This window comes from Agelaius tricolor, unplaced genomic scaffold, assembly GCF_023055355.1.
Source record: "Agelaius tricolor isolate 1412-34295 unplaced genomic scaffold, bAgeTri1.0.p SCAF_20, whole genome shotgun sequence".
NCBI lineage: Eukaryota > Metazoa > Chordata > Aves > Passeriformes > Icteridae > Agelaius > Agelaius tricolor.
Genome location: NW_027269280.1, coordinates 7,228,463 through 7,252,100, shown reverse-complemented (window position 1 = coordinate 7,252,100; position 23,638 = coordinate 7,228,463). Strand labels below are relative to the sequence as shown.

Below are 23,638 nucleotides of genomic sequence, written 5' to 3'. Positions count from 1 at the left end.
ATTTTCACTTTGTTCATCCAGTCTAGCTAGCAGGACAATTAAGAATTATTTTAGCAACTTCTTTCAGCTTGTCCAAAATATTTACTGCACATTGTTTTCATCTTCCTAGTTACAGACATGCCAATGTCAGACAATATCTGTTACAATCAACTTGGATTTTCTATTCCTACCAGCTGTCTTAAGTCTAACCAATAAAGAAATATTGAACAAAAAATGGTATGAGAGTATCCAAATGGCACAAAGATAAGCAGGCAGTTATTTCTTACTCTGAATGCAGTAACAAGAACTCCAGAGGCCAAAATGTTCCAGCTGAGCTAACTATGGCTTCCTGCTGCTGTTACCAACACAGTACTGTAGAAAAGTAATTGCAAATATTATTCACAAAGAACAAAATAGAAGCAAACAAGATAATGGAAGAAACATGTATCTCCTGGCAAAAACAAAAACTCATTAGAAGATTATGTTCAATGTAAATCAATATGCTTTGAAGCCAGCTGTATAAAGTGACAGTGGAAGCATTAAATTTGAATAAACCTCTTAAAATTCTTTACTGCACTAATGACAGAAGTTTGACCTTAAATGTTAATTTAAATAGACACAAGCAAGTTGGTTAAAATCACAAATTGCGGTCTCATAAATGCAGCTGCTAATGGTGCCCTCGGAGCTGCAGCCAAATCCCAGCCTGACTCAGCTCTGTCCATCCAGCTCCCCTTCACAGCCAGCACTGGAAAAGGGAGAGCCCCTGATGCCTTATCCCCACTGGTGAGAAACATAAAGGGATATTGTCTTGCAACCTTGGAACTACTTTCTGGTTTTTGCACAGTAGACACAGAAGAGCTGAGACTGGAAATACCCTTGGATATCACCTGGCAACTCCTACTCAAAGCAGAGTCAATTGGAGCAAGTTGCTCAGGATCCTTTCCAGTCAGGTTTTAAGAATCTTCAGGAACATGATCTCTGCAATCTCTGGCCAACTTGCTCCAGCATTCAGTTCACACTTAAAAGCAAATTTTTCTTCAGTTTTGATTGAAATAAGACTCCCCCACTTTGTACCTGTCAGCATATGACACTGTGCTGCCTGTTGTAATATTCTTGATCAGCACAAGCTGCTTAAATCAATGAGCTCCAAAAATGACAATGAGATGTATAACCATGAAATTTATTGACCATGCCTGCATGCATTAGTAATCACACAGTATGGCCTCTGGGTCCAATAATGCAGAGAGTTGGATTCCTTCATCTTCCAATGACTGCTCTGAATTCCCCAGTCACACAAGGACACACAAAACAAGAACACTTTTTTTTTTAGTCCTAGATATTACACCTACTTTAAACTAGTTGGATTTTGTCTTGTACATTCTTGGTAAGTTTCTCTCAATTTCATAGTATCAAAGGTATTTTAAATATTTAGTTTCTCAGATAATCTACTATTAATACTCCTTGCCTCAAAAAATATTATCAAAACCCAGTTATTCTGAGGGGGATCTGTGAGAAACTTGTATGAACTCAATGCTCTTGAGATTTCTATCAGAAATCAGTCACTTGATTTCATGTCAAATGACAAGCATGCACAAGCATATTTTTTTGTTCTCTATTACAAAGTCTCAAGTGACATTTGCTGTAAGAAGGACAACGTTAACAGCCAGTGAAATGTGAAAGGTTTCCCAAGGAGAAGTCAATTCTGTTCATGCTTCCACTCTTAAAGCACTTAGGTAATTCAGGTGTACCCAATCACCACACCTGGGTGAAGAAGAGGGAAATAAATATCAGGTGTTAATCACTAATACTAAAATTGTGGAACTGTTGAATTTGTGCATAATGCCTTTCTCATTTTATATTGTCTAGAAGAAAATGCCTTGAGAAATTTTTCCCCAATACAATTTTCCAACTTGCTGTAAATGTTTCAAATCAGGGCAGCTACTGAATCTCTTATTTTAGAGTACAAGACTGATAATTAAGTCAGCCTATTTCAGGGTCTTCCCCCTCCCCCGGCTTCTCCATTACAGCTATTTTCATTCTGGACTCTGCACACTGTGCACCTGTAATCTGTATCTACATTGTATTAGTAGGATCCTCTTAATTAGATTTAATTTCTTCAAGTGAGGAAAAAAGTGACATGCTAAGCCTGCCAGTTCTTTGAAGAATGTCCTAGAAGGTCAAATGTGTGTATATAAGGGCTTTGTGATCCGTTTGACACAAGGAAGGTAAGGTTGGTCAACATTTCAGATGCCTTCAGTAATGAAAAGCAAAGTAACTGGTATTGATTCCATCCACATCAATCTCAAAATGGTAAACAAAATAATTATATCCTCTGAATAGCAGCCTCATAGGTACATGCAGATATACTTAACAGATTACAGACAGAAGACAGCTCATTTAAATCAGACATCATGTGCAATTCCAGTTTTCTTAGTTGAACTACAATGTAGACATTAAAGCTTCTGAAACCTCTACATGCCTTATCCCTATGTAATTAAACAAAATCAGAAACTCTGAGATCAGTACTTTTCCTACAGATTACAGCTCCACAGTTTGTCTGTTTCTGAAACAACAGCAATACCTATATTAGTATTTTTGAAGCTTTTACAGTTCTAAAATGTGTTGGTTTAGCACATCAACGAAAAAATAATTTTTAAAATGTTAAAATATCCCTGTCTCCTGTGTGAGACCAGCTGCTTTCCCCTAGACTTCAACCCCTCTTCACAAGAAATAATTGTGCTTATCCTGTAATTCTTATTAGTCTTTCCCTGGTTTTGTGGCACCATGACAAACTATACCCTGCATTACTTTAACTACTCAAGGGCTAAAAGGCTTCTATCTCAGGCCTTGTTTTCTGCATCACTGGTGGAATCCCACAGTTCAATCCCATACACACCAAATCCCTGCCCAACAGCCTCCTCTTCCCACCTGCATTACTGCGACAGACACAGCTGCATTTGGCACCTGTTAAGGTCTTTCACTACCAGGATCAGTAGCCAATTTCCTTGGCTAAACACTGCACCTTCAAAACACAGCTATATTTACTCATTATTGCACAACTAGTAAGCCTGGAGTACAAAAAATTAAAATCTATAATAAGCCAATACATAGTCTTATTTATGCTTAAAATGTCTATTGCAAATTACAGGACTTCTCTCAGCCCAATTCTGTGTTTTCTGAAGGTAGTATTACATAGAAAGGCTGCTGCATTTTAACATGAGTCACTGTAGTTCTTGAAATAGTGATACATAAAATGATGTAAAAAAGTTACAGAATCTATACCTTAGATTTCCATAAAAAATAGATTTTCCTGCATTGCCCCCCTGCCTTGGTTGTATCTTGAATGCATTTCAGAACATTTAACTTGTGAAACTTTAAAGATCCTCCTAATCCCTTGTGGCATAGAGAATGACCTTCTACTTCTTTCTACATTCAGATGCATAATGCAAAGCGATTTTTTCATTTAGAACACATAAATGGTTAATCCAAAAGAAAGGGAGCAAATACAAGGTCAAAACAAGATGGGAAAGTAAAACACCTTGTAGGGCAGAGCTTAAGACACTGACAGTTCTCTTGGCCAATGTTAAGGTTACCAACATCACACTCCTACAGAGAGGGAAATGAGAAGAATTTGCTAAATATAGCTATAAGTGGTTGGAAGGATGCCTATCCTTATTTGTGCATTCATCTGTTTAATTGTGGGCAATATAGTCCACTAGACAGCCTGAAGCAAGTGTGGCTGTTCAATATTCTCTGAATTATACAACCTCAATTGGAAATTGGACTTAATTACACAGTTTGCATCAGTATAAATGGCAACTTTGTATTTTGAAACTCCTTAAAAGCTGTATGTACCGCAATTATTTTCTCAGGTTTTGGGGATGTACTAAATGCCTTCAAAACTGTGCAGCTTTAAACAAGGATGATGAGAAAGGCCATGGAATTCTTGTGTTTATTGTATGACCCTGTCTTTCAAATCCAAATGTAAACAAATACATATGCTGACACCAAAAATCAAGTTTTATACTCAGAGCTTCTTTAAGTTTGGTAGTAGTCTGTGGAGATTGACATTTTTCTTAAACTCATCTGTAAGTGCATTTTTAAAATAGCTGCAATAATTTAAATATACACGTCAATAGATCTTACCAAATTAATCCATCTGTATTTGAAAATAAAGCTGTAACAATCACACAAACATGAAAGAAACAAGTCAAGGAAGTTTATACACCTGTGATCTAAGCTTTCAAAAGGATTCCTAAACCCTTGGTTTCAGTGACAATATTGTAAAAATATATAAAGGAATTCAATAGGCATTAGGGGCCTAATTCCCTTTAAGAGTTTGGGTCTAAATTCCTAACAGATCACTGAAAGTCTGAGCCAAAGTATAAGTTTATTTATATATATAACTGATATTCTCTTATGTTCCTTTTATATATGTTACAAGCTTCAGTTTAACATTAATTCTTCAGAACCTTAAATACTAAGGTTCCTAAAAATCAGAGTTACCATACTGCTTCTCTGCTTCTAAAACAGTGGAAAGTGGTTTGTGGGACCATAAATGAAATGAGGTGATTGTTTCCTAGTCTAGATAGATGACCATGGGCTAGGATTCAGAAATCCCACCATCAGCATAGCAAGTAGTCTGTAAAAACTGAAGACTGTTTATCACCTACAGGAACACAGCACAGTGAAACACAGGAAAAAAAATGTGGGAACCTACAGAGGTTTCAAATTTATAGATTGAACAATTCCATAATCTTCCATCGTCACAGCACATTAAAAACAGCCCCTTCCCTCCAGCTCTAAAATACTGCTTCAGGAGAGGGAACACGGTTTTGACTTCCATTATCCTCCAGCCTGCAGCAAGGAAGTGCCTTGGTCCTGAATCAGAACCCACAGGAATTTAGCAAGTGCTATTTCTGCTTGTAGTAAAATCTTCAATATGTAATTTACATCTTGATATGTCATCATTTCCTGGTATTTAACTTAGTAACAGCTTCTCCAAAGTAGAGATTTTATTACATAAATTATGGAAGTAGCAGACTGGGTGTAGTGGAGACAGCATAAATTTCTGAATCAATACAAAATATGTCCCCAGTAGTAGTTGTTATTCTATGCAGGTATGTTATTGATTACAGTCATAATGGTCTCACTTTAGTTGCTATCAATAACTCACTACTTGTATTGTCACACTGAATTAAAAAAGAACCAGTCTAAAAATATGAGGAGAAGTTATACCAGCATGGCATGACCCCAGCCTGTGGTGCAAAGAAGCAAAACACTGCCAGTTGAAGTTTTCAAGGATTTGTGTTTGAGACTTCACTTGACATCACATTGATAAGATAAATTCACATGTGATCTTTATTCAGGACAAAAGAATATGTGTCTTAAACATTCCAGAAAACTTTCAAATGTATGGATCCTGCATACACTAAGAGTTTTCAATACCTTGAGACCATTAGAATACAGGTACAGTTACACAAAACTGAACCAAAGTTTTATGAGTGGTTATTGATCTACTGCTGAACATGACTGAAGCTTCCTTGCATCAGATTATGAATTGTAGAAGGAAGGTTAGATTATTTCAGCTTTTTAAATTCCTAATTTTGGAAAATAGTCTCCATAAAATACCCATATTTGCTACTGAGCAGAGAGGTGGTCACAAAGTGCCAATCAGAAGACTTGATTCAACCTCACAGACTGGATCAGCCTCCAGAGAAGTCTGTCTGTACCCACTGTTTAAATCCACAGCCAGAAGTGGCTGCCCTCTCTCAATCAGGCATCAAACCAACATGCCTGAAGTTATTGTAGCTACCCCAGCTTAAGTGATCTCACACCTGAGATTCTCCTTCCCCAAGACAGTTGGCACTTTATGAACCATATTTTAAGTCCCACTGCAATTTGCTTTCCTCTGGGCAATCTCTGCAAGCTTTGCTACTCTGTATACTGTTAAAAAGATTATAGTTTTCCCCTTTAAAACCTGCAAGAATTAGACTATCCAATATCATTATATCCATTCAGCTCTCATCAAGCTGTGAATCCAGTAGCCATGGACACTGGTGATAGTGAAACATCACAATACAGTTTCTCACCAACAGGATACTCCAGTAAAAAAGTCTGTGCCATCACTTCTATCACTGGTCTGAATAGCAGTTACTTAAAATTTTATCACTACATAACCCAAATTAAACAGAGAACATTTACTGTAACAAGAAGGTTCCATGGAGGTATTCTAACTCATGGGTAGAATTTCCACCACCAGAGCAGATGAAGAAGAGGCAGTTAAATAAGCGGAGACAGTAGGTCTAGTTTCACTGACTTTACATTGCAATCAACGTAGATAAATTAATAAAAGACTTCTCCATACAGGAACATGTTAGGGCAACATTTTTCTGTACAAAAAACCCCCATGCTCATTCTTTTTATGAGAGCAGAAATAAGAGGGGAAGGTAACTAAGCCTAGAGCATAAAAAAGGCATTTGTGATATACAAAGCCCAGCTCCTGTAAAACTACTGCTCAGCACCTCAATCAGTCAATATCACTTCACCTGTAAGAATTCTTATACAGATTATTCACCAGGTAGTTCCAGCTATTTCCAACCAGAATGCAGGTCTTGGCACCAATCCCCTGAAAAGTCCACTCACAAGGATAACAGTGCAAAGGAAGCACTGATGCATAATTCTAGACTCCAAATTACTAGGTTCTGAAAAGACAAGGAAAATACTAAATATTTTGAGATTGCTCTAATGACAGAATGTCAGAACCTACCCCAAACTGATTTACTCACTTCTTCCCTCTCACTTGCTTGCAATGTTTAAGCTGTAATTCAATAATGCATTTCAGAAGACAGAAAATGCTTCACAACTCTTAAATAAACCATAAGCAGCTAAACAGTACCTGGTCTGGAGGACAAAGGCCTGTTGCTAAGACATTAGATTTCAAGTTTCCAATGGCTTATGACAGCGGTAACAAGGCAAACAAAATAAATAATAAAAATGAAACTGTCAAAGATACCTTGACAGTGTCCTTTTAATTTTCAGCCAACTTGAGATGTCACGTAAGCACTGAAGCAGCAAAGAGGTGATACTGCTTAGATAGCAAAATCTCAATTCCTCCCTGACCTACAAATCAGAAGCTCATAGATTAGTGGTGCACTGGTGTCTATCTGCACGGTATCTCATGGAAACCCTGTCGCAGCTCCTGAAACAAAATGCATGTGCTCTGAGATGCAGAAAAAGCAGAACTATAAATAACAGCAACTGAAGCATGCACAGAAGATTTTGACAACCCAGTCAAGGACCTTATGGAACAAAAATCCCAAATTGTCTAAGAAAACCATCATATCTGAAGAGATGAAGCATACTGCATGCAGCTCAGGAACAGAAAGGTCTTCCCAGTGAAACATAAACTGGAGAGCGAGACAGAGGCACAACCCTGCCCATATGTTCTCAATGGATTTCAGTACCTTGAAATGCTGCCAGCAGCAGCATCACCACTATGCAAGAGGTGGATGAGAACGACCTTCTTGGACCCCTTAGTCTGGAACCTGTGGTCTGAATATTACAATTTTACTCTTTCTAAATACATAGTCAAAATATGTATGTGACTATAGTCAAAAATCACTCAACATATCTCATGGTAATTAACATCAGTTGATTATACAGAGCATTAAGACTTGCAGAATCAAACCAAGATAGCTTTCATATAAATGTTTATCAAGATGGAACAAACCCCATGTACCTACAAAGCAAAATATTTATAAATGTGTATATATATACACACACACATACAAATGCAGTGTGTCCATTTTTACAGAATTGGATAAAGTAACCTGTTACAAAATATTTAAATATGCCATCCATATACACATTCCTACTGGGTATCTTACACATTTTTTAATCTACAAGATTAACTGATATTCCAAGAAACGCATTTATTTTGGTGGGTCAAAATGTCAGACTACCCTGAAACAGGGGCTATCAATGATTTTCATCAGGGCTCCAAAATATTGTTTGATCACTGTAAATAAATTAATGAGTAATAGATGCTGTCCACTTACTATTAAATGATTAGCCCATTTACAGACAACACACCAAATGCTACTTGAAATTGTGAATGCCAGAGGGTTGACTGTCAGGCTTTCAAAACATTGGATATTACTAAATTAAGCTGTCTGTTCTTAGAATGTTGACAAAACCAGTCACAAAAAGAACTGGATTTACTAGAATTAGCTATTTCTCTTAAATACTGCTTAAAACAAATGTGACCTAAGCTAATGGAGAAGATGTAGACTCTAGAAGCTCAGCAGACTGCACCAGAAGTAGCTTTTCAGTTTGGTTTGGAGTGCCTGTGAAACGCAAGGATAGGAGTGAAAAGGACAAACAGGGAACACTTGCACTGCAGTTTTCTGGGGTTGGCTTTGTTTTACACAAGTTAGCTGAAGGAAATAAAAGCCACTTCATTATCTAAGGTGATTGTTTCTTTACTCAGATGCTCAAAGGTGGTTACCTGCTTTGCTTCAGCTCACAGGTAGATCACATCCTACCTGAAATTTAAGAAAATCTCCCTGTTCTTATTTTAATGCTTAAACCCATGAAACCTCTAATGCCCTTCTGTGAAGAAAATATGTTTGTCAAGTTACATGTATACTCTAAATGTCATGAATTATGGAAAGAACATTTTTTTTCTAGAAATAGGTGGATTTTAATCTTTGCTAATTTCCAGGAGATACACATGAAGTCTGAATAAGGAAACTGCATGCAACACATGTGAAATTCCTTCCCTATCCATACTGGTGTAACCCTAGAGTTGGCCTTTTCCTCCTTATTCTGTAGACAGCCAAGAAAGTAAAAGAAATGACCCAAGTGCTTTGAAGGTAACTATGATGGCCATTAGGATGCCCCCACATCCGACAGAATACTCTCATACTCTGGTTAAACTAGAAATACACAAGCCAAATGTAAAATCACACTTAGCTGCTACAGCATTTGTTTACAATGTCTGTGTCAATGATTTATACTCACACAATAAAATATTAAGAGCAACAAACTATAAACCTGGCAGCACAAGAATTCTAACAGGTTTTCCTTGCAGTGTATCAATTCTGACACTACCCAAGATCCACCAAAAGCACTGCAGATATAATGTGTTGCATTACATAAAATCAAGTACAGAAGCTTAGTTTTATATAACTGTAATATGCATACAGATGGTCTTCAAGACAAGATATCTAATCTAAACTACAGTTTGTACAAAATTTGAAGTATAAGCAAGAGGCAAGAATTTTGCCATTTCTAGTACAGTGTCCTAGCTCAATAAAATGGGAAACTCCCTCTATTTGTAGCTCTTGTTGGTTCTTCCAATATTAAAAACTTTCTGATACTGAAATCAATTGCAGACTTTGAATTTAAGACATGAAATTCAAAGAAGGGAATTATTTGTTAGCCAAATAGAACATCAAAACTATGGTTATATAAATTGAAATTCAGTTATTTGACTGCAACTATGGCACAATAATAAAACAAAGCAAGTCCACTTTATAAAGATCACCAATGTCATATAAAATGCAAACTATGATCTCTGAACAATGCACAAGGATGAACCATGCAGTCAAACTATTGTTCTTGCCATCCTAATGCATTCCTTTGGCCAAGCAATGGGAAGATAAACCCATTTGCCTAATGGAGGATATAATTTAAATATTTCAGACCAGAACTGACAGAGATGCTGCTTAAAATAAAAGAATCATCCATCCAAATATCTAGCAGGATAAAGACCCCAGCATAGTTCACAACTTATTTTTTCTATACAAACTCCAAACTCTCCAGCCCCTGCAGTTACTTTAGTCACTGTGCATACCCTGTATTACTTTATTACAACAAACCTTTTCCTTTTTTTCCATAAGAGATTTAATACAAGGCTGCATATTTTCTCTTTTGCAGTGCCTTGCAGTATTTCTAAAAATCACTAAAATTTCAGATTTTACTACTGCACCATGCAGTGCTACACAGTTTTGTAAACAAAATATGTCTAAATTTATAGAGCCTTAAAGGACTAGTGTATTCAGCAGATTGCAGTACTTTATCCACAGGAAGTTACAATCAGGCAATGTCAATATTCTGTCATTTAGAGGCAGGATTTTTTACCATAAAGCATTCCCATTAATACAAATCAGGAGAGCTGTTTCCCGCCTCCCCCCCGCAAAACTTGTATTTAGGGTTTAAGCTATTGGTACGATAAAGGTCTTCACTTGATAAAAAAAATCTGCTTAGGGTTTTGTTTTTTAACATGCTATGAATCACGTTTTGCATTGTGACCTACCTAAAGGCACAACAGCACAGCGTAACAAGCAAAGTGCATGTTTTAAGAATTCCCCCTTTCACATACACAAACAAGTGCCTACATGAAAGAAAAAGAGAAAAAACAAGAAAGACAGTCTTTACTATTTCATATTCACTAGAAGTGAACATTTCAAAGAGTTTTTCAACTTCTACAAACGTCAGATTTTAACCGTGGACCTCAATGCTGCAGGGAAAGCGAAAATTAAAAAAAAAATAACCCCTAACTCTGGCTTTTAAGTCTGTAATGGATGTCGCGTGTGTGAAAAAAATAGGTTAATTTTGTTTGGTCTTTGCTACAAAGAGACTCATCTCCTATGCATGCCACAAATAACCTGAGCAATGACTTCCCTCCATGACACGAGCTGCCCATCATATTGCAGGATTATTACAATGTTGGTTTGTTTAGGGCTTGCTTGTGTGTGTGGCTTGCGTATGTAATTCGGGCATTCGCATACATCAACTCCTCGTTGCGCATCTCACAATAAACTGATGAACGCTGTTAAACCTGAACCAGCAACCTTTAGCAAACAAAGAAGTCTAGCCCGGAATCGTGATGCAAAATCACCCCAAAACGTACTACACCCTGCAAGAACCTCACAGAAAATAGCCCGGCAACCTCATTCATTCCCCCCCAGCCCAGCGATCTCTGCTGCTCACCATCTCCGTCTTATTTCTCTGTCCTCAGCTTATTTTCCTTGCTGCTACTGGCTTCAAGGAGGCGGCGTACAATAAAAAAAAAAAAAAAAAAAAAAAAAGAAAAAAAATGTTAAAAAAAAAATAAAAAGGGGAAACCCCCCAACTCTTCAATAAACCGCTGGGCAGCCGCTGGGCAGCATTTCAGCCTCTTGTCTTCCTCTCGCGCTCCCCGCGCAGGAGCCGCTCCCGCCGTGCCCGCCCCGCGGGTGCCCGTCCGTCCCCCGCGCGTTCCCCGGGAGAGCGGCCGGGCTGCACCAGCTCCTCCCGCCTGCTCACCCACCGAGGCAGCCGAGTAGTCGGAGCCGGGCTGATTTTCCCCTCCCACCTCCACATTCCTATTTACAAAGGGTATCCAAGACCATCTTTATCCAACGGGGGGGGGGAGGTGGGGGAGGAAGGAGGGGGAGGTGGAAGTACTCATTAACCCTTTTCTTACATTTACCTTTTCTACTGAGATATTTAGAGCACACAGGGGAATTCCCCTTCTCTACAGAGCACATGGACTCGTTGCCATCGGGCCCGCGGGGTCCCCGCTCCCGCACTCCGGCTTGGCCGCTGACGGTACCGCTCCAGCAAAAAGGTCCAAGGGCACGGCTAGAAAACGCGGGCCCTCCCCAAACTACTGCTCGGAAAACAACCGGAGCGGCCCGCGGGGAGACGGGAGCGCACTGCCCGGCCCAGACCATGATACCACCGCCCGCCCACCTCTCTATTTATTTGCTTATTTTTTCCAAGCGGGGCACATTCCTCAACACTCGCACCTGGGGGCAAGAAGGCGGGAGGCGTGAGGGGGCGTGAGGGGGCGTGAGGGGGCGTGAGGGGGCGCGCGCCGTGCACGCCCCGCTGCCGCGCGCCGCCCGCCTGCGGCCGCACGCGAACCGGCGCGCGCGCCTCCCGCGCCGCGAATTTTCCCATTGGGCGGCGCCGCTGCCATCGCGCTCGGCAACCGGAGCGCCATTGGCGAGGCCCCGCCCCGCCGCCGCGCGCTGCCGGCCGCGCCACGCGCCATTGGCCCGCGGGCCTGTCCGTCAGACGCAGTGGCTCCGCCCCGGAGGGCGTGTCCGGAGGAGCGGCCACAGGCGCGGGGCGGGAGCGCGCTGTCACCTCTTGCACGGGAACGCGCCCCCGCTCCGCTGCGCCGCGGGAGGCTTTCCGCGCTCGGGAGTGAACGGCGCCTTGCACAGCTGTTGGCCCGGGGGTGGCGGGCCCAGCTGGTGGCTGACATGCTGTGGCTGAGGGCCCGTCAGGTGCAGGCAGCCAGGTAATGCTGGCACGCGATCCGCATGGGTTTGTCTAGCTTGACCTTCTCACCGTTTGGTCTGTGCGCTGCCATCCTCGCCTCTCGGCTTTGTCTTGGGTAACCTGAATAGCTTGAGCTTCCTATGCCGCTATTTTATATCGTGTTATCCCCTTCATTAATGTTCCTCCTTTGAATAATTTCCTGTGGTTTTCCTCCCTCCCTAACCGTGGGAGCCAGAAGTGGTGCAGCATTCCAGTGTCCCTGTGCTGTGGACAAAGACAGTGTGACTCCCCTGTCTCCCCTATATATTATGTATTTTATACAGGAAATCGTTAGAGTAGTCCAGTTTACCAAAGTATTACCCTGAGAGGTCACACTGAAATAGTAACAACTAAATACTTTTTTGAGGTACTTTTTGCCATTCTTGCCCCATCCCTGCATTCTTTATTTCCAGATGCATTTCCTCACATTTTATTATATTAAAAATCTAATTTACTGAACTGGGATGACTTATTGGGCCCATCAGATGATTTTGTAACCAGTTGTGAATTATTCACTCATTTATTAGGCTAAAAAATCTACTAATAAATAACTTGCATCATCTAGACAATTGGTAGAGATAATCAAAGTGGATCTGGGCAAAAACCCATCTCTAGAAAACTGTCAGGGTCCATGATGTCTCCCCTTTAAAGTTGATTTTTTAAACCTCTCAGGGAAAAGATATTTAATCCATCTAAGTGTGCTTTATGCATTCCAAATAATGTGCATTCCAGCACTCTGTTCTCTTCCAGAACAAACTCTTTAAACAAATGTCAGGACTATTCCTCTTTTAGCTTTTGAAAACAACTCAGGACAATTCTACAATCCTTTCATTAAGCTTCTGCTTGTATTTTAGCCTCCTCCAAGAGAGTTTCTGCCCTGACAGTACCACTCTCTTCAAGTGGATGCAGAATCAGAGCCTGGGATCAGTCTATTCAAGTTTGACAAACAATGGGAGCTATACACTGATCCCCAAGGACAGGGTCTAGAAGGGGCAACAATAACCAAGCTGGTTTAGGCAGAACAAAAAGTAGACACAAGAATAAAAGGAAGAGTCAAAATGGCCATCAAATCCACTATTCACAGATTCTTGCAGTGTACTCTTTTTGTGCAGCCTCCTAAAAAGCTTTTTAAATGACTCTGAACTTATTCTTACTTCCCATATGTATTAAAAATAGAAAAAAAATCAGTAAAAAGCACCATTCAGTTTTAAGCCTATGGACACTTTCTTTTTCCCATAGACGTGACTGCTGCTGAAGGTATGCAGATTATCATCTACAGATTTTAAATGAGAATCGAGCCTAGAAGCTAAACAGTCTTTGGTCACAGTGATGAGTCTATACTGTAAGACTCAAACAGAGTGCCAAAAAGAACAATACATTACATTTAATGTGCATGCATTTTACCAATTTCAGTGTAACAGAGATTTGTATAATTTGTCTATTTAGGCACCAGATAACTGCTTTAAATAACAACTCTGTACCTGAAAACAATAATACATTCTATGTTTATATGTCTCAAGGTAATAACTGCAATCTATTATTGTGTTTCAGAAGCAGGAGTACAAAGAATGATGATCATACACTCACCCAGTAATTTTCATCAGTAGACCTCAAGAGACCTTGCAAAGGTCAATGTGATCATCCCATAGTTGATGATGGAGAAGGAAAGCATAGAGGTGAACTTGCACAATGTCAAATGCCAGAGCAGTGCTAAACCTGACAGTTGACTTCAGGTTTTCTGTATCCAGAATAAAAGGTTTTGCCTGACAAGCCATCTAACACATCCATATAGCCCTGGGAATTCTTTTAATTACTGTTTCACATCTTGTGTGTATTGTGTTTATCAGTGTTAGAACCTGGAAGAGCACTGCAGGCTTTTATGGTATTTCCTTACAGGCTTCACTATAAAACATTTTGTAATTTACAGGCCCCACTGAAACCCTCTATTGCCACCCATGAAAAAAAAAAGTTTGAGATTTTGTTTGAAAAATGAAATAATAATATTTCAGTAGGACAAAAAGGTGACACAGATCCAATCCTAACCCAAATCTGCAGATCTAGGTAAAATTACTTAATGTTTGGTTATCTGTTCTGATCATGCTGTGCTAATAAGTGAAAGCAAATTTGATGCTGTCACTTGTGTTTTCCTCAATCCTCAGGAAAGCTGTGCTGGCTGGAATTCATCCCATTGCAAGCTCAGGGCTCAGTGACTTTGGGGCCTTCCTGGAAGCAGCGTCTCGGCTGAAGGAGGTCAGGGGAGCAGCATCCCTCACAGGGGCCTTGTTCTGAGGGGTCAGGAGCTGCATCCAAACCCTCTGAGATTGTCAGCAGCATGGGAGTATCTGTCCTCAGAGGTATGAGCACTTTGACGCTCACATCAGTAATATTATTATTTCACACCTTCACAGAATCACAGAATCAGCAAGGTGAGGAGAGACCTTTAAGATCATGAAGTCCAACCTCATTAACCACTGTAACCTCTATAAACCACTAAACCACATTATCAGATTTAAACACCTCCAAGGATGGCGGCTCTGCCACCTCCCTGGGCAATCTGTTCCAAAAATTTTCTAGTGCCCGATTTTCTCGTCTCAGCTTGAAACCAGCTACGCCGGCAGCACGCTGAGGCAGCCAAGAAGCAGCTGAGGCCCTGGGAGAGGACTCCCCAATGCGCTGGGCGATGCCGAGCGCTGTGGCACCGGCCCCTCGCACACGCCCCACGGAGCTGCAGGGCCCTGGTCTAGGGGCACAGGGAAGGTGTCCGTGCCGGTGCAGGCGGGCCGCGGGCTCGGGGCACAGGGAAGGTTTCGGTGCCGGTACCGGCGGGCCCCCACAGGGAAGGTGTCAGTACCGGCAGCACCGGCGGGAGGAGGAGCCGGGCCCGGCCCCCGGAGGGGCGGCGCTGGTCGGCCCGGCCGCCCTCCGGAAGCGGCGCGGGGGACGGGCAGTGCGGCGGCCGTGGGTGAGTGAGGGAGGCGCGGGAGGGAGTGAGGAACCGGGGGTCACCGTGGCTGCAGGGCGGGCTTGGCCACAGCCCGGGGCCGCCTCAGCTGGCACCACCCTCCGGGAGCTGCCGGACTCCTGGTCTGGGGGCTGTGTGTGCCGTTCCTGGCCACCGCCACAGCCCCGGCCCTCCCCGCCAAGGAAGGTGCTGCTCCTGAGCGCCATTTGCTTAAGGTTTTTATCCTGAATTTATCCAGCAGCACCTCTGGGGATATTTTCAGGTGTCAGTTCGCACCTGTTTTCCTTGGTTATGCGATGGCATTTCATTCCTGCGTGGGTGGTGGCTGGATGGTATTTGCGTCACGTATAGGAGTAATTGTAAGTGTACAAGAGTAATAAAGTAATTTTTAAATTAAGTTTTAATATGTAGTGACCCTTTGAGGTCAAGAAATAGTCATAGTTAGACAGTGAAAACTACTAATGTCTTTTGGGGGTTCGTCTCTGAAGAAAACCTAAGAAATGTACAAGCTAAAAATACAGCTTTTATCTAAGGAACAGGCCCTGCAAAAGGCTCTGAGTCTGCAGATCCGCTGCTGATCGTGCTCTTAAGAAACTGGGGCAAAGGCTGTTTTACTCCATTTTTGTAATTGTTTCTGAAACACGATGTGGTGAAAGGTTATGTTTATTGGCGTTTCTCGTGGGAGCTGTACAGTGGACCTAATCTAGTAAAACGCCAGAGAGAAATCAAGCAGCTGAAAATAAAATTAGCCCATTAAACTCGAGAGTGCCATTCACCTTACATGTTATTTTCTGTGTTTCTTAAGTGTTGTACTTTTGCTTTGCTGTCTTTTGTAGGGAAGATAACTCTTCACCTTGGTAGGGTTACAAAGCTTGGGTTACTTACAAATGCTCTTCATAGGGAACAACCTGGAAGTCATGAAATTATAGATCCATCTATTCCACTTCAACTGTAGTTCTTAGTATTGCTGCTGTGGAGCATGTGCTACACAAGGGAAGTGCAAAAATGAAACAGTAAAATGCTGTAAAAATGCAGCCAGGAGACACTTTTCTCTCTACATAGAACTAGCAGATTCCAGTGAATAATGGTTTTTAGCTGTGTTTTAGACTGCACCTAAACAATAGTTTTGGATGAGTTGAGAAGCACTTGAGATCACTGTGGTAACTGACAGATGTTATTTATGATGCTTCATTTGTGAATATGAAATACATAACAAATGGCTTCCTTTTTCAAAGCCTGCTACTGGGAGTTCCTAAGGATAAAATAGTTTTATGCCAAATTGTGAACTGATTGCTTCTAATCAACCAAATGATGTTAGAACCCTGTGAAGAGAACATACACAATCTATCATGTTTGGTTCTCCTGAAAGTCCCTCTAAATGCTACCTTATGCTGGCATGTATCCACTTGGGCTTTTAACAGATCCTTCAAATGAGCAAAACAACACACTGTGCTGTCTGACAGAGTACTGTAGCACAGAACAAGAGTGTTAGTTACTTTAATGTCATTTCCAAATTAGCGGTGCCATTTGGAGCAGAACGCTTAATTACAGGATGTTTGTGGTTCTTGACAAGCTGGTTTGTGTGTATTAGGCATAAGTTGGACAGCAAACTAGAAACATTACAGAAATAGGAGATTGTTGCTATCATGTCATCCTTGGTAACTGTTGTCTTATTGAGTAGGAATAAGCAAACTAGAATTTATAAAAGCTCATTATCCAGAGAGCAGTCTTCACTGTCTCCAACCTAGAGCACAGGATTTCTCCCCCCTTCCTGCAGACCTTGTTGCATAGTGTGTGTATTCTGGCCTGTATTCTCCTCAAAAAGAAAATCAGAAAGCAAGTGTTGTACCACAACTTAGCCTTTTCTATTTGAACTCTTTAAACTATGGCACCTCCTTCATTTCTAAAGATGGTTCTGAAGACACATTTTCTGCAGAAATGGAGATTGAAAATCAGGTTTTGATCTAGCTTTGGACTTGCTGTAGGATCAAGTTGCAAGTGGAAGTCAGTGCTGGCCTAATCTTTCTCACCTTCTCCTCTCCTTGGTCTGTGGGACTCAGCTGAGTTGAGCACGTGTGCTTTGCAGCCCCAGCTCTGTGCAGTGTGCTCATCTCATCCCCGTGCCTGCAGCAGCAGCTTTTATGTGAGTATGAGCTTGGCAGAATGGTACCTGCATGAAGACTTCTTCATTGAATGTTTATGCATTTACAACATCTATGACAGCCTCTCGTCAGTTTTTTTTCCTCTTAGTGTTTTGTTAATTACTGTAAATTTCAGAATATCCAAATTTGAGTCTGACTTTCATTATGCTTCTATTTAAGAATTTAAGGGTAATATCCACAACAGGTGTTTCAAATGCAATGTCAGCTTTAATCAAAGAAGGTACCAAAATACATTGCTTGCCTCCTTTGCCAGTTAAGTGTTGCTGCTGTTTTAAAGGGGTAGGTCTGTTTTATCTGCCTTAAACACTTCTGTCTAAAAAAAAAAAAAAGGTGGAGCCTGAGATAAAAAATGCTGGTTTGATATTTGGGGTTAATAAAAGCATAAATGTAACTTAAAGAACTGTAATAACATAAGCAAGGTTCATGGGGTGACAAAAAGCATTCTGTCAAAGCAGCAGTACCTAATCATAATGACTGGGGATTCTGGAAAGGTACTGGAGTGTTCAAAATACTTGTTCTTCTAGATAATTGTGATGAGTATTGCAAACTTATTATGCAGCTGTTTTCTGACTGGCAGTTTTTGTTTAATCTTTATGCTGGCCAGTAATTTGCATGAACAGCTGGACCTACTTGATTATTTGAAGGGAACTGAATAAATCAGGCAATGGAGCCTGAAACCTGTTTATTAAAATATTGGTTTTATGAGTGATTAATTGCAAACAGTTTTTTATCAAGTAATCCATTTAATTATCTGGCAAGGCACCTAGCAGCCATATCTCCATAGTCAGCAAGAGTACTCAGTGACAGTTGTCATTAAAATTGTATTTTATATCCCTGCTTTCACCAAGTGAGCTTCTTTGCACTTTGCCAAAAATAAAAGTTTTTAGGATTCTCTGGCATGCTCCCAGTAGTGCTGTAGATGGGAACCTCTAAACCCATAGATTTGAAGGTGATCTCTTCTGAGCTGTGAGTGTTGTTTCTGAAATACTCTGTGTGTAGAAGATCCAAGTCTTCCAGTACTGGCAGTTCAAGTCCAGTATGATGGCAGTCTACTGAAAATTGAGCAATAGAAGTCTGAGAAGGGGCATATCACCTTCTCAAAAGTGGTTAGATTTTCTCTATAAAGCTGGCTATGGTCTTTTTAAAGACCTGACTAGCAAATCAGTTATCCAAAATTTAGGACTGCATCTTCATTTTATGATGAATTTCTAAGGCAGTTATTTCAGGATTGACTTGATAGAGGCAAAGAAAGCCACCAGTGTGTTATTGGGTAACTGTTTAACACAGAATAGTTGGGATAGCTCTGCTACTGCTGCTTTCAGCTCATGGATTATGAGTCAACTTGGGAGGGAAATTCCTTTTGTCAGTGAACAGAATTTAATATACTTTGAGGTATATTTATATATATACAGACGCACACACGCTCCTGTGCACTAATTTTCTTGTCAAGCATGTCAGGAGTGTTGCACCTCTTTTTGAGTTATTTCATGTCCTGCAGCAGAAGAGTCTCTTTGCAGGATATTGGGCTGCAAGGCTGAACTTGTGCTCTGACAACAACAGCAGGCTGCTTGTGGTGCTGAACTGTGACTTAACAGGAGCTAGCAGCTATGGGCAAGCTGGTCATTTAAAAATAAAATCTATATAAATGCTTCACTTGCAGCGTAGTCAAGATGATCCATTTCCTGATATCTCTTATGACAAATTATGAAGCAATTAAAGGGCAAGAGAGACACTTTCCACATATCTTGAAAATTTGGTTAAAAATCCCAGTTTTTGTTCAGAAGTTTTTTCAGTCGTTGGGTTGCTCAGAGGGCCTTAGAGTTGTGCTGTTGAATTCTGCCTCCCTCTCCCCTTGGCTTACCTTTAAAGTCCTTGCATGGCAAAAGCTCTCAGTAACAATAAAAATAATTCTGTCATTGGGTGGTGGCATTCTGATAATTGTTTGAGCAGCCTCAAAAAGTGAAGATCAGTCCGCAGTTTTATTACCAGAAAAATGTTAATTGGACAACACAAAATATTTGAAAGCTGTTTTGTTGGTTTGAAATGAAAAGCACATTTGTCATTCCATCTGCATGGCCAGAATTTTAAATATAGCACAAGTGCTGGAAACTCCTCATCAAAATGTAAACTGTGGACACAAAATGTCCCATGTGTTTCTGTTTGTTCCTGGCCTTTTACCCAATGCTAAACAATAATAATTTCTCCTGGACATTGATAGTAGCTTGGCCTAAGTTATACTTTATTTGCAGGTCTGTGTCTTTAATGAGGCTTTTTCTGTCTTCTGCAACAGTTTGAGTCTTATTTTCTCCTTTATTCTAAAAAAAGCATTTTGCCTTCCTTAAGAGAGGGGAAAAAAATAAAGGTGCTTTATTTGTAATGAGCAGAAAATTGCATAACAGTGGTTTTTTCATGTTTTGCTAGCACTCTACACTTTGTTACTATTTTCTTGATGCAGGTTTTTCTCTAAAAATCTGAACTAGCCAGCCATAACTTTGAAAGAACTATGTAAGAATTTGGTTAGTAAATCAGTCTTTAGAACTATTCTGTTTTGGAAGTTGTATTTTATTTATGTATTTGTATTGTGAGCTATTAGTCAGTACATTGCAATCTTTAAGCTCCATCACAGCTACAAGTTTATTTCTTTATAATTTGCAGTGTAATAGATAATCTTTATTATCATTTCAGGCTATTACAGAATGACCTTGCATTGAGCCTTTGTGGAAGAAACAAGATTTAAACATCAGTTCTTCAATGTGCATCCTTCTATTCAAATTTGACCCACGGCCAGTTTCAAAAAATGCATACAGGTAAGATGGTTGTAGTTAAAACAGACCTGCTTCTGTAGTATTTTACACAATTCCTGTATGTGGCCAGTGTGTGAATTACAAACTCAGTATTATTTGTTCAACTGTGCTTTTGTAGTGCTTAACTTCATGGCTTTCCCCATTGGAGGAGTTACTGTAGCCTTTTTAGAACCCTTTGGTTTTAGACTGTATCAGAAGTCTTGGGCTTTCTAATCATGGGCCTTTTGCTGGTGATCTGTTGTGCTGTGTAAGTCCTTTAAATATTGTACTCCAGTGTTTGGAAGTCCTGCCTTCTACTTTATTATTTACACCAAGTGGAATCCTGTTTGCTGGGCAATCACAGTTGTAGCTGTGCCCTGCTTTCAGTGTGGTAGATCTGTTTAAGGCTTCCAGTTTGCAACCAAGGAACTTCTAAGAAGTGTCCTAGCCTTTCCCCTCCCCAAAATCTGCTTGCAATTAAAACTGTAGGCAATAAACTAAGTCATGTGTATGAAATGTTTAGCCAAAAACTGAAGAAAAAATAACCTTGCAGGCTTCAATGTCTGTTTATAAGAATTTCTCGATGTCATGCAGGTGAGTTTCCAAAGTATTAAACATCCTGTGATAATTTTCTCTCTCATTGTAGCCTTTCCTCTTTAAATTTCATCTCCAACATTAGTATCTTTGAGTACACTGAGTATGTAATAAAAAGACAGCAAGCACTTCAGGCTGTAAACAGACTATGCAGGTTTATTGCTGTGTTTATATGTACTGTATAGGTTCCATATTACTTTGTAGGGTACAAGTATTGGTACTCATCCAGAAACCATCAGTCAGTCTGCTCAGTAAATGGTTGTGCCTTTCACTGACTTGTTTTCTTGTCCTCTTGTATTAAGAAGCAGATGCCATTCTATAGAAAGAGAGGAAATGAGAATGGAAACCTCAGCTGTCCAGAGTGCATTCCTTTCTGCATCTGGAGCCTACCTGAAAAGGGATTTTGTTTATGATGTGACTGGTGCTGAATTAATATATCCATTTATTTGGTCTGACCCTCTTTGTGTTGGTAGTTAGCAAAAGACAGATTCATCAATTTGATGCCTCTTGGGAAAATCCTTTGGATGTAAACTGCAGTTGCTTGCCAAGTGAACTTTCTGCCATGATCAATATTTAAAAGTAGAACTTAGAGTAGTGTGCTATAAAAAATTGCATCAAGATTGAAGTTATTAATTTGTATCAGAAAACAGCTTGCTGTCAGCATCAGAATAGGACAACACTTTGGAGATGTTGGCCCAAATTCAGGAGTATTTAATTGTCTTTAACTTTCTCTATAATCTTTTGCTAAGCAGTGCCTTGCTCTCTATGTGAGATAAATCAGGTGATAAATCTGAGCTCCCTGCTAGGGTGGTAAATCCCAGGCCATTGGACTAAGTGAGACCCCTCTCTACAAGTTCTTGCTAAGAGTGATTTTTCTTGACAGTTCAGGCATCACTGTGCTGTTTATTTCATAGTGAGGTCTTGGAACAGGTTTCCCAACTAAAAGGGGATTCCTGTACCTGCAGACACTAATTTCTTTGTCCATCACAAACCAGGCAATTAAACTTTCCTTACTGTTCTCTGCTTTGCATTTCTAACTGAAAGAAAGTGTCAGTAATAGGAATTAGAAGTTTAAAAGACAAACACCTTGTGATTGACTGAGTTTACTGGCTAGAAGAAAATAGCCAAGCTAAAACATGTTCTCTGTAACACTTGGGAGAATTTTCCATCCAGGTAGACTCTGGTTTCTAGAGCAACATATTGGTCAATTTTCTTGAGCATCTAATTAAGCCAAGAGCTCACTCTTGTGACACCCTAACAAATCCATCTGCCTGTAGGTTTGCTGCTGGTTCTGTTTTCCCTCTTGGGGCTTGTTTGTGGTAAAGTTTAGTGCAGTGTAACAAGCACTTCAGTGTAGTCCCTTATTACTGTCAGAGGTAATATGCTGCCTTTACATCCTTCTGAATAGTACTGTGTGCATCTTACAAATAAATTAATGTTTCAAGCTTCAAAGCTATAATCACAGGCTCTTTTCTGGAGCTGAATTGCATTGTAGGAAATTGCTTTAATGGAATGATTTCTCATGTTTTCATTTCTCTCAATATTAAAATAAATCTTTATATGTAAATCCTAATACAGTTGAATTATTTCAGCTATAAAAATAGCTGAATAGGCTTTTTGCAATTTATTAGAAGATGAGGGTCACTTAATATTGCTCCTTTTCACTATAATTCTGTTTCATAAATGACAAAATAAAGATGTTTTTATTATTATGCTTTTGTATACTAGCCTTGTGCTAAATTTAGGGTTCTGCATTAAACTTGAGATGGGGAATATTCAATCACATAAAAAAGACTTTGCTTATTTTTAGTATTTAGATGCTATAAACAAATAGTAACTATGGAGTTTAATCTAATAGAAACGATGTAGTTTCATGTCAAGAATTATTGAAGGCAAACTATAATTGAAGCTTCAGGAGAGGAGAAGTGCACTTCAGGCAAAATATTTTTAACAGTGGAAATACTCATTTAAATAAAAATCTGTGAAAGGAGGCTGCATCCTGTTAATGGAGCACGTTGAAGTAAGATGACAGAAATTTGGTAAACCAGCAGAAAGGCTATAGCTGAAAGACTAGAATCAGCTGGAAGAAGAGAAATTATGTAATTTTGAAAGGATCAATATTATATTTGCATTGGAAAGATAAAATTGTACATACAGTCTGCTTTCCAACAGATGTTATCTTTGTTGGGCAAAATACTAAGCACTTACCTTACAGAAAGGATCCCATTGAAGTGTCAGGTTTTTCTAGTTTCTCTATGGTTGATTATGATTCTTTTTCTGTAGTATTTCTAATGTGCAACTTGTACCTTGCAGTCCTCTTTTAAAACACTGTATTAGGAAAGAGGTGAATTTGCAGGAAAGTTCAGAAACCTGCAGAAAATGTAAGTACATCTGAATGCCAAACAAAGTAATGAGATGTCATTGGAATTGATTCTCGTGTGTTGTGGCTAAAAATTAGAATTAAAATTGTATGGTCTGTCTTCAGTTTCCAGTAGCAAACTTGTCTTCTGCTGTGCAGCTGTAATTGAGATGCAGCTGGCAGGAGGAACTGACAGTGAAGAAGATAACTGAGGCTAAGAAAAACTGGTAAAGAAAATCTGCAGGTTTTTGAAAGATAGCATTTCATTAAAATTAAATTAAGCAACATAGCTGGAGAGAAGGGGGAGCATTCACTGTCTCACAGCTGAAATAAAGGCAAGTCATGTAGTGGGTACTGATGAGCAGGAGCTGGGGAGCTGCCCTGGAGCTGTGCAGGTCTGTGTGCAGTCCCCTGCTGCCCTGAGCCTCCACACAGGGCTTGCCTGGGGTCACCATTGTCTTCCACCTTTACTTGAATCCAT

General features: G+C 40.1%; 2 protein-coding genes across 22 annotated transcripts in view; one reads left to right on the top strand and one right to left on the bottom strand.

Moving 5' to 3' along the window:
* Positions 1–11,529, bottom strand: part of ARVCF (ARVCF delta catenin family member) — a 247,303-nt gene extending 235,774 nt beyond the window's left edge. For 13 of the 17 annotated variants that reach the window (XM_071445372.1, XM_071445388.1, XM_071445371.1 and 10 more), the window contains exon 1: positions 10,978–11,283. The gene's annotated coding sequence lies outside the window, so the exon portion shown is untranslated. The other 4 variants (XM_071445376.1, XM_071445374.1, XM_071445380.1 and 1 more) reach the window with 4 other exon arrangements.
* A 582-nt stretch (positions 11,530–12,111) lies between these two features.
* TANGO2 (transport and golgi organization 2 homolog) overlaps positions 12,112–23,638 on the top strand; it is a 28,125-nt gene continuing 16,598 nt past the window's right edge. Inside the window, exons 1-3 of one of the 5 annotated variants that reach the window (XM_071445367.1) lie at positions 12,112–12,277; positions 14,457–14,651; positions 20,107–20,228. In XM_071445367.1, coding sequence (XP_071301468.1) covers positions 20,173–20,228 — 56 coding nt within the window. In that variant the 5' untranslated portion in view covers positions 12,112–12,277; positions 14,457–14,651; positions 20,107–20,172. Of the gene's footprint in view, positions 12,278–14,456; positions 14,652–15,113; positions 15,260–15,595; positions 15,619–17,380; positions 17,403–20,106; positions 20,229–23,638 lie in introns of those variants that run through there. The other 4 variants (XM_071445370.1, XM_071445366.1, XM_071445368.1 and 1 more) reach the window with 4 other exon arrangements.